We start from the raw sequence: 12,028 nt of genomic DNA on the forward strand, positions 1-12,028 counted from the left end.
AAGTAACACATTGTTGCTAAGTGAAAAGGGGATATTGAATTCATCCTTGCTGTGCCTAAAAGTGCCGGGACACATTATTCTAACTGGGCCTCACCTGGAAAAAGGACCAAATTTTTAACGAACAAGTTTAAAATGCGTACATAAAAACCTTTCAATGACCAGTTTTGTGTTGTTATTGTGAAATGATTGAACATATATAACAATCTAGCTGAGTTACAAACAGAAAACTGTGGCTACTACATAATGCAATTTCAGAAACAAAGCTTTCTTTTGAGTCAATTCATAAATACAGAAACATTCCATAGGTGATACCCTGTATTCTGATCCTGGTACTATTTTTCCACTAGCATAGGCAGAAAAACTAAATAATTTTCAAACTGGACCTATAACTTTTTCCGGCATATTGCATCTGAAAAAAGATTATGAGACAAAACACAAAGAAAGACAAACATCGTAAAATAACTTTTATACAGGATTAGTAGATCTGTTTACATATAAAAAACAGAAAGGACCTCATTACAGTTAGATTTCACATAAATTACAAATTGACTTTTAAAAACTACTATTCAACTTCATTTAAAGTCCCTTTTAAAAATTTCATTTTGAAGGCACAGTGCATGAAATAAACCAAAGACTGAAGCACTTGAGATGAATGGGTGTTGGGCACCTCATATAAACAGCTGTAGATTGCTCTAGAACTGGGAGTATCACTTGGAAAAACTGGAGAGGTGAAAAGCTGATTTTTAATCTGAGCATAAAAAAATACTATTGTCATACCTCCAGAAAATCTGTAGCATGGCCAGCATAGAAGGTAGTTAGTACACTCATGTTATGCCATTTATAAAAATCATAATCATACATATTTACATAATTTATATCCAACTGCCTCAAAATGGTAACCTACTTTCAAATTTCATAATGTACGCTGTCAAATCAAAATCAACCAGGACAATATTCTGAAAATCAAGTGGAATCATTAACGAATTATTGCTAAAAATAGGATAAATGGGTATTGGGAGAGATTTCTTCATGAACTAGAAATCCAAGTTCAGTTGACATTAATCAAAGACCCAAATCATATCCCCAAAATTTTAGCTAAAACAAATCAGAAACCCAAAGAGTTACCAAAAAAGTTGCTATAGAAAATCACTGAACATCAATCATAGTGGAATTTTTGGTAATAACAATAAAACAAAAATATATTGGAAATCCTGGGTTGTCACTGTTAAAACAATTCCACCAGAAAACCATAATGTAGGGCACTATTACAGAATTCATTGCCAAGAAGCTTTTCATACAGCAGGGACAATACCTGGCACAAGTGCATTTCTGGCAACAACAAGATAAAACTATTTAATGTTGAGAATAAATGGAAATGGAGGAGCAGGTCATGGTTACTGAGTAACCTGGTGTTAGCTCAAACACAATAAGCTCAGACATAAACACTACCTTTTATTTATTTGTCAACTCATAATTAGTTTTAAATTCAATAGTCATTAATTCAGCAAATCCCATTCAAGTAAAAGTTACCAAAGATAAAGCAATCAATCACACTGGGCCAAATATACAATATGTTTCCTTCCTGGAAGATGACAAAGTCCCAAAGAAAATCCCTTCAATGAGCATTGCAAGCATTCCTCAACTGGATAGGATCCCACTCACTACCCAAGTGTTCAGCAAAATGCATCAAAACCAAAGGGTCTTTCTTTCTGAAATGACTTGGGCACATCTTACTGAACTACATAATCAATACAAGTACATGTACACAGGCAGACACTTTGAACATTACCTACTCAATCACTTTGCTTTTATTAAGGAGCTGGGAAGGAAGAAGGCTTACAAACTGATCACCAGGACAAAGCCCATACCTTGTGAGTAAAGAAAGGCACAACTCAGATTTAGGCAAATTTCTTGATACTATGATACTTACTTGCCGCCATAACTCCAAGGAAATGGAAAGTCTCTCGGAGAAACACTGAAGAAATGCATTCCCCATCCCATATGGCTTCAATGCCTTAAGTGGTTAATATATTCTAATATTAGATTAGATCCGCAAATAAAAGACAGGGCAGGGCTGAGAATATAGTCTTAGTAGTCAGGTATCCTATACATTCACGCTTCTAGGTAACACAAGCTGGGAAAGTCTTGTTTTCCAGCTAAATGCATTATTTAAAAGTTCATTGAAGATCAAGATTTATAGCAGAATTTGGTTTTTCTTTCAGGAAATATTACTAAAATAACTATGTGTATGTTCGTTTCTTTAAAAATTTTACACATGCTTAAAAGGCATGGCCTCCAGCCACTGAGATGTACAGTTAAAGACATATTTGATCCAAGAGAGAAGTACATGTAAAAGGTATCCTCTAGTGAAGACCAATGATAACAAAGCAAAGCTTGTCACATTAACTTTGTTTCACTTGCTGTAATGTCCCAAGCAGGGGCAGCCACTCTTAGGCCCCTTGTTGGTTTCCTGACTGTACTCTTAAAAATAAAGCTGAAAAAGAGCAATACACCACCATCCTTAAAGAAAACATAAAGATTATTAGAAATTAAATCATGTATACTTCACTAACTATTAGCATCCCACAAGCTCTGTTCCATGTATGAGGTGGCAGAATTTACAGTTGCTAATACCAGAATACCAGAATGGCTTAACCTTGAACCACGGATTTATCACAGATACTTATTAACAAATGACATGACCTCATTATTCTTGCTAAACAAAATCTTCTTTTATAAAGCCACTTTGAATGCATTCCTCACAAAACCTGGTTGAACGACCTAGGAAGGTGGTAAACCCCTCCACCTGAAGGCTTTGGGATAACTGATACATTAATGGATATAGAATACAATTTGAGAAGATAAGAGCAAGTTTTTTGGTCCCCTGATTTAGCATAAGTTCAGCAGCAACTTGGTTATTAAAACATTCAAAGGTATTAAACCGTTACATCATTGGTAAGATGCATACTTACAAAAAGCATCATTTCCATTGCATGATAAGACAGACATAATAAAATGCAAATCTTTCCGGTCTTTGCCTGATTGGCAGTGAAGATGACACTTTCACACCACAGTGTTTTATCACTCAGCAGTCATAGTTTACATTTTTTTTCAAGGGAGGAAGCTATACTTAAAAGCTTTCGACTGAACTTTTAGCAAAATTGGTTGATCAAAAAGAGACCGTCAAATGAAACATTAGGGCAAAGAACCAAATCACTCCCAGAGGTCTATGTGAACAAGACCGCTCAAGCGATTTCAATAATAGTATGCTATTACAGGGTATAGGCTTGGGCTGGAGCATGAAGTATAGATATTTTGTGTTCAAATACAGGTTAAGAATGTGCAAGTAGGTCTCTTCCACATTTCTAGATATTTTCAGTAGAATTCAGATCTTGTAGATGGCTGGGTCATCTGAAAACCATGTGTGCAACATAGAAAAAGGTTCCGATTTAGGCAATATTAAAGAATCAGGCATTCCTAGAATAAGCTAGTGCTTCACAGATATAAGCAGCAGCACCTGTGGGTTTTTACCAAGTTCAAAGATAGACAACATGAGTTTTAGCTTTTGCTAGATCTCTCTCTCAGCTTCATTCAAGTGGGCATTTAGACCTTTCACAACAAAGTTAGTAAGTTCTCCCTTAAAATGGGCTATTTAGAAGTTTGCTAAACCTTAAGAGAGGTAGTGAAATCCTGCTTACAGCGTAGTCTACCAGTTCCGATCTAGCCTTGGAACAGGTAGAAAGCCAAATGCAGAAGCCCATTTATTCATTTCCTACTGTTATATGTGTTTAAAAATCAATTCAACCTCCATTAAACCTGAATAAGAAAAACTCCAGCTATTTAACAACTAGAGAAAAGTACTCCTCAGTAGGTTGAAAAAACCTTGAGTTTTTAAAGCTTTATGTCGATTCTGACTGCTGTCCCTGCCTTAATGTTTCTGGATTCTTTTGGCCATTTAAAACAAAGAAAAATACTAAAGCCACTAGTAAACACCTGATGTGCAAAATACAACATCCTCTAGTTGGCTTTATGCCATTATTACATAAGCTCCAAATAGCTCATCTTAAATTAAAAAGAAAAAGTGGCTGTCCCATCTCTGCTGCATAAATCAGATTTTTTTTTAAAGGTTTAGAGTACTTTAAGGAAGGGAAGTTCAAAACTGCCAGTGAAATTCACAGAGAATACAAATTTAGCAATTTAATTTCCCAAAGCTCTTTGAAGAAGCAAGAGAGTCTCTCTTCTTAATGCAGTGTTCTCCCAAGAGGAACTGTAATTTTGCTTGGTACTTATGCTGGGAGATATGCAAAATGTGTTTTTCAATGTTTGCTAGAATATAATGTTTCCTCTTCAGTGTCTGTTTCATCCTGGAACTCATGGCTTAGGAGGGACTTCTTGGAGCCGGTAGACATCATGCGAATTTCATCTTCATACTCATCATGATGCTGCCTGAGCCGATGAAAGCCATCCTTGTGTCTATTAGACTTGATTGAGCAGATGCACCAAATAATGCAAGCTGTTAGGATCAATGCCGACATAGTAGCACCTGACAAACAAAAACCATCATGTGGGTGATATTATACTTTAAGGATATTAATAAGCAGCCGCTTACAATGGAACTTTTAATAATATACCCCTCATTTATTTTATTTCTATTTCATGCACTTAAGAACAACCTTTATTATTATAGAAGCAGTATATGTACAATATACAAAGTTTAAAAATACAGATAAGCAAACTAACAAAGCCAAAACCAAAAAACCTCCTATATTTACATTTCCATTACCCAGAGATCATTTTTAGTTATAAGATCTTTTGTGTGTGTGTGTAATCCTCCCACCTCAGCCTCCCAAGTAGTACCACAGGTGCACACCACCACACCTGGCTAATTTTTTTTGATTTTTGCTAGAGATGGGGTTTTGCCATGTTGCCCAGGCTAGTCTAGAACTCCTGACCTCAAGTGATCCACCTGCCTTGGCCTCCCAAAGTGCTGGGATTACAGGCGTGAGCCACCATGCCTGGCTCCAGATCTTTCTTTATGCATATGCACATACATGTATTTTTTTCTTTTACCATAATGAAATTATACTGTGTCTACTGTTCTGCAACATGCTTTTTATGACTTCTATTATACTTTTCCTTTCCAGTAAACTTTCATTTCATCCAAATCTCCTTGTTTATTTTAAATTTGTACGAGGTTATCAAAATAAAAGTGTTAGAAACTAAAAGTAATAAAAACTAAGTTCACAATAGCTAATGGGTGACAGAGCCAGATTTAAACCATGGCTGAATTCTACCTCCTGTGTTTTTAACCACTAAGTTATTTACACTTTATCTGAGACAAGCTAAGAACCCTTTAAATACACCACACAGGATCTATGATTGGGCCATGTTTCCAATATACTACTTTCTCTCAACTAAGGGTCTCTCCCACAGGAACCCTGTGATAAAACTTGGTTATTCTGCCTCATCCAAGCTGCACTTAGAAATAAACTAAGGCTGTTTGTATCAAACAGATAAAGTACAGCAGAGTATTCATTTTACCACATTTTTTTTCTTCCTAACCTTTCAGTAATCCAAGCAATGACATGAATTAGTTCCAGCATAAACAAACATTTCCTCTTTCCTGGATCTTGAAAAAGCAGAACTAATATAAGTCAAAGTCCTAGGAACTTATGACTTTAATATAAAGCAAATCATTCATTCATTCAACAACTCTTCATTAAGACCCACTGCGTGCTAACCATCGTTCTAGGCTTGGAGGATACAGGTAGATTCCTCCCTCTCTCAGAACTTATGTTTTAGTGGGAGAGATTGAATATAGACAAATACATGAACAAATATATAATGTTATGAAAGTGCTATAATGAAAAAAAGCAGGATAGAGATAGTGACAGGGGTAGCTAGGGTGATCAGGGAAAGCCTCTCCGTGGAGGTGATGTTTGAGTATAGACCTGAAGAAAGAGAAGTGTTGGGAACAGGCCCCCCAAGATCTGGCCATAAACTGGCCCCAAAACTGGCCATAAACAAAATCTCTGCAGCACTGTGACATGTTCATGATGGCCATGACATCCACACTAGAAGGTTGTGGGTTTACCGGAATGAAGGCAAGGAACACCTGGCCCACCCAGGGCGGAAAACTGCTTAAAGGCGTTCTTAAACCACAAACAATAGCATGAGTGATCTGTGCCTTAAGGACATGCTCCTGCTGCAGATAACTAGCCCAACCCATCCCTTTATTTCGGCCCATCCCTTCGTTTCCCATAAGGGATACTTTCAGCTAATCTAATATCTATAGAAACAATGCTAATGACTGGCTTGCTGTTAATAAACACCTGGGTAAATCTCTGTTGGAGGTTCTCAGCGCCGAAGGCTATGAGACCCCTGATTTCCCACTTGACACCTCTATATTTCTGTGTGTGTCTTTAATTTCTCTAGCACTGCTGGGTTAGGGTCTCCTTGATGGAGCTGGTCTCGGCAGAGAAAGGCAAGCCAGGAGAACATATGCGAGAACAGAGGTCCAGGAGAATCACATTTAGATAAGGAGACATTAGAAGACAAGTGATTAGTTTCAGGATCAATATGAGAGAGGTGACCCACTCTCATATTGAAATGTCAAGATTGTTTTTAACTTTTACTACTAAAAATCAAAATGTCTTTACCTGATACAGTTACCACAAGCTCCCTTGGCAAACCAAATATCCGGTTATCTGTGTCAAAGACTATCACCACAGAACTAGCTGCATCATGATGCACAAAGACCTAGAAGGAGAAAGTGTAAGAATCATGACAAATTCTGCTTAAGGTGTACTGTATCCCTGCTATATTATTAGGCCCCATATAGCAAACTAAGGAGATGATGCATTGCCATCTAAAGTATACAAAATGCTAGAAAATTTTCCCTTTTGTTAGCAAGGGGTACAAGGATAACAAGATATCATAATCAAGAGGCAGTCACACTTTTAATTTCTTTATTCCCTTCAAGATTTCTAACAAGAGTTTCAAAATAAAACAGAAGTATTATTAAGAATAAAAATTTACATGATGCTACTCAATTTGAGTTTCTTACCTGTGAATGTTGTTGCTGGTACCCATCAGCGATGGCAATAATGTTATGGACACCTGGCGCTAAGAGTACATGGAAATAACCTCCCTCTTTTGTTTGTACCTTTATTCCTTCATTAAGTACAATGACTGCTTTAGAGATTGGCTTTCCAGTCTTATCTTTAACAAATCCATGAACTCCCTTGTGAACCTGAAAAAATGTTTAAAATATAAATTTATGTTGTCATAATGCCAGACATCGTAGAGGCACTAGCTTGAGGCATGACCAAAACCAACCAAACAAACAAACAAAACAAAAACCACACACAAACAAGTATCAAACTCTGTATGGCCTGCTTCTTCTCTTCCCTCCCCACTGACTCTGACCTTGTTTGCTATTCATTCAATATTCAGGCTCACAGAGCTGGAAATAAAAGAGAACTCTGATATTGTCATAGCCTAAAGCATTAGAACCCAATCTTCTAATGCCTTGAGTGATTTCCTTCCTACCATGGTATACTGACTCCAGTAACTCTGTGATATTCAAATTAAAGAACTTGCAGCATCTTGCAAGGTCAAATTACCTAAATTATAGCAGATTCCAGAGATGTGAATAAATGGCATCTATTTAGGAAACATAAAATGACCAAAACTCTTCTTTCTATATAAATTTAAAATAAATAATATACATTTTTGGTAAAAGACAATGTTTTGATAAAGGTTTTCACTGAACATATTCCTGGGAGTTTGCCTCCAGTTAAAAGGAAAAGACTCACCTCCACTAACATACTAAGAAGAGATCTCTTATTGTCTGCCCACAAGGAAGGGAGTCGTGCAGCACTAGGAAAGTAACAGCAGCTTGTGTATACTGTGATTTCCGGACAATGGCCATAGGTGACACTATAATCCTAGAATATAAAGTTCAAAATCAAATGTGGGAAAATTAATAAGTAAAAGAAAGAATGAGGCTTTGTAATACAACAAATGGAGTAAATGAAAAGAAAACGTAGCTGATGTAAACAAAGAAGCTGTAAAGCATTTTATGACAAATATAAATAAACCTCTCTGTATTATAATCAATCACAAACTCTATGAGAGCCCTTGAGGACAGGGGCTATGTCGAATTCATTTTCCTATCTTCAGTGCTTCCCACAGTGCCTGGTAGTGCCAGGTAGATGGGGTTTATTCGGGTTTGCTGAAGAAATGAATGAATGAGTACATGCAGAAGAGGGTCAGCTTCCCTCAAAACCCAGAAATGTCACAGTTGTACTTGAAGCTATGGAGATAATGATCATTAGCTCTCTCATACCCTCAACCTGGACCCCTGCTGGTGACAATATCCACTCCCTGCAATACGGCATTGATATTATCAAGGTACAGGAACTGCCTGTGCAGACAGGTTCAAAAACCCAGCTTACCACCTTTTCCCAAAATCTCTTCTTTTTCCTAACTCAGTTAATGGTATTAACTCATTTTCTTACATAGCAATGAAACCTCTTGTCTTTGACTTCTCTATCTCACTATCATCCATAATTTGCTGAATCTTGTCAATTCTACCTCTATAGAATATCTAAAATGTCATCCTTTGACTCTACTCTCGTTGCCACTAGCATAACCTAGGTCCTCATTACTTTTTGTCTAGATAATTCCAAACCAGTCTCCCTGTACCAGTCTCTCCTTCCTCCAAACTATCTTAACTGATTATTTAGAGATTAGTTTTCCCATAGCATAGCTCAGATCATGTCAATATTGTTACCCCTGCTCAAAACCTCAGTTTCCCATTCTTTTTTAAACAAAGCATTCAAAGCAACAAGCACTCTTTCCATTCTTAAACTTCTGTGGCTCTGCATTACACCCCATATTCTAACTAAATTAGACTTCTGCTATGTACTGCTTCCTCTTTCTGGAATGTTCTGCTTCACTATCTCTGCAGCCCAAATGCCATCTCCTCTACAGAGAAAAGGCTGTATCTCTGACTAGATATAATTTTTTGTGTCTTTAATTTCTCACGGCCTGCTGAGAGTTGCTCTCTTCCAGATCAAATCAATTAATTATGTAACACAGTTAATTTGTACAATAGGCCAGGCAGTATATTTTATTTATCACTAATATAGCAAAATGCCTCCCAGTAGTAAGTTCTTAGTAAATAAAGGAGGGAAGACAGGCAGAAATGGGAATAAAGTCAATTTTCTGGTTGCACATGTGAATAAAATGATCAGCCAACCACCCATCTGCTAACAACTCCTGCCTAATTTGAAGTGGATGGACAATGAATTAAAATGCTGTCAGAAATTAAAGAAGACCTAAATAATGGATAGGAGGACAATATTGTAGAGATGTCAATACTACACAAAGTGATATACGGTTTTAACACAACCTCTAACAAAATTCCAACACCCCTTTTCTCAGAAAAAGAAAAGCCAATGCTCAAATTCAAATGGAATGACAAGGGGCTCTGAATAGCCAAAACAATCTTTAAGAACAATAAAGCTGAAAGACTCACACGTTCCAATTTTACAACTTACTACAACAAACCTACATTAATCAAAACAGTGATACTGATGAAGCTGGAAACCATCATTCTCAGCAAACTATCGCAAGGACAAAAAACCAAACACCGCATGTTCTCACTCATAGGTGGGGATTGAACAATGAGAACACATGGACACAGGAAGGGGAACATCACACACCAGGGCCTGTTTTGGGGTGGGGGGAGGGATAGCATTAGGAGATATACCTAATGTTAAATGATGAGTTGATGAGTGCAGCACACCAACATGGCACATATATACATATGTAACTAACCTGCACGTTGTGCACATGTACCCTAAAACTTAAAGTATAATAAAAAAATAAAAAATAAAAAATAAATAAAAATAAATAAAAAATAAATTAAAAAAAGGAAAACAACAACCAAAAAAAAAAAAGTGATACTGGCATAAAGGCAAACATATAGACCAATGGAATAGAATTGAGAGTCCAGAAATAAATCCACACATCTATGGTAAACTCATTTTTGGGAAGGATACCAAAACCATTCAGTGGGGAAAGAATAGTCTTTCAACAAATAGTGCTGACACAACTGAATTTCTACATACAAACAAACGAAGTTGAACTCCTACTTCATACCATAAAAAATAAACTGCATCAATGACTGAAATATGACAGCTTGATCCATAAAATTCTTTTTTTTCTTTTTTTTTTTTTTGAGACAGGGTCTCACTCTGTTGCCCAGACTCAAGTGCAGTGGCGAGATCTCGGCTCTTCGCAATCTTCCCATCCCAGGCTCAAGCAATTCTCCTGCCACAGCCTCCCGGGTAGCTGGGATTACAGGTGCGCAGCACTACAGCCTGGCTAATGTTTGTATTTTTAGTATATGGGGTTTCAACATGTTGGCCAGGCCGGTCTTGAACTCCTGACATCAAATGATCCACCCACCTTGGCCTCCCAAAGTGCTCAGATTACAGGCCTGAGCCACCGTGCCAAGCCCATAAAACTCTTCAAAGAAAACACAAGGATAGGCGGCAGGGAGCAGGGAGGTGGGCAGGGGGGCCATGTACCCCACCCCTCCCACTCATCCCACATCTGCCCTCCAAAAAAAAGAAAAGAAAACATGGGGTGGGGCAGGGCATCTTCATGACCTTGGATTTAGCAACAGATCCTTAGATAGGATAACAACTGCAAAAGCAACAACAACAAAAACAGGTACACTGGATTTCATTACAATTAAAAACTCATGTATCAAAGGACATAATCAAGAAATTTAAAAGGTAACCTAAAGAATAGGAGAAAATACTTGCAAATCATGTATCTGATAAGAATTTCCTATCTAGAATACACAGCATCCAGAATGGGTTTTGTTTGTTTATTCGTTTTTTTGAGACAGAGTTTCGTGCTTGTTGCCCAGGCTGGAGTGCAATGGTGTAATCTCGGCTCACTGAAACCTCTGCTTCCCAAGTTCAAGCGATTCTCCTGCCTCAGCCTCCCAAGTAGCTGGGATTACAGGTGCCTGCCACCACGCCCAGCTAATTTTTTTGTATTTTTAGTAGAGATGGGTTTCACCATGTTGGCCAGGCTGGTCTCAAACTCCTGACTGACCTCAGGTGATCCTCCCACCTCGGCCTCCCAAAGTGCTGGGATTATAGGCATGAGCCACCACCACGCTCAGCCTTTTATATTAATATATAAAGAACTCCAGCCTAGGCAACAAAGGGAGACCCTGTCTCTACAAAGAATTAAAAATAATTGGTTCCGCATGGTGGTGCATGCGGGTGGTCTTGGCTACTCAGGAGGCTGAGGTGGGGGGATCGCTTGGGCCTGGGAGGTTCAGGCTGCAATAAGCTGCGAAGGAGCCATAGCCACTGCACTCCAGCCTGAGCAACAAAGTGAGACTCTGTTTAAAAAAAAAAAAAAAACCAGCAAATAAGTGTTGGTGAGGAGAGGATATGGGAAAATTGGAAACCTCAAACATTGCTGGTAAGGAATGTAAAATGGTGCAGCTGCTGTGGAAAACAGTTTGGTGGTTCCTCAAAAGGTGAAACATAGACTTACAATATAACCAGGCAATTCCACTCCTAGGTATCTACCCCAAAGAAGTGACAGATACTTGTAATACCAATGTTCATGGCAGCACAGGGTTCAAACAGATACCTGCAATACCAATCTTCATGGCAACATCATTTGCAACAGCCAAAAAGTAGAAATCCAAGTGCCCATCGACACATGAATTAACAAATAAAATGTGGTATAAACATAAATAGAATATTATTCAGCCATAAAAATGAATGAAGTAATGATACATGCTCTAAAATGGATGAATCCTAAAAACATTTTGCTAAGTGAAAGGGTAAATATTGTATGATTCAACTTACATGAAATACCTACAATAGGCAAATTCATAGAGGCAGAAAGTAGACAGGGGTTCCACGAGCCGTGGGAGAGGGGAATAGGGAGTTATTGCTTAGTGGGTATAGAGTTTCTGTCTGGG

At 37.8% G+C, this 12,028-nt stretch overlaps 1 protein-coding gene across 1 annotated transcript in view; it reads right to left on the reverse strand.

Annotated features, from left to right (window-relative positions):
* Window positions 1-451: 451 nt before the first annotated feature.
* The window catches only part of CPD (carboxypeptidase D), an 87,432-nt gene continuing 75,855 nt past the window's right edge, over window positions 452-12,028 (reverse strand). Inside the window, exons 18-21 of the mRNA XM_008965175.5 lie at window positions 7,818-7,949; window positions 7,067-7,252; window positions 6,660-6,759; window positions 452-4,543 (exon numbers count right to left, since the gene is read on the reverse strand). Coding sequence (XP_008963423.2) covers window positions 4,317-4,543; window positions 6,660-6,759; window positions 7,067-7,252; window positions 7,818-7,949 — 645 coding nt within the window. The 3' untranslated portion in view covers window positions 452-4,316. The remainder of the gene's footprint in view (window positions 4,544-6,659; window positions 6,760-7,066; window positions 7,253-7,817; window positions 7,950-12,028) is intronic.

The sequence above is a fragment of the Pan paniscus genome, chromosome 19, assembly GCF_029289425.2.
Source record: "Pan paniscus chromosome 19, NHGRI_mPanPan1-v2.0_pri, whole genome shotgun sequence".
NCBI lineage: Eukaryota > Metazoa > Chordata > Mammalia > Primates > Hominidae > Pan > Pan paniscus.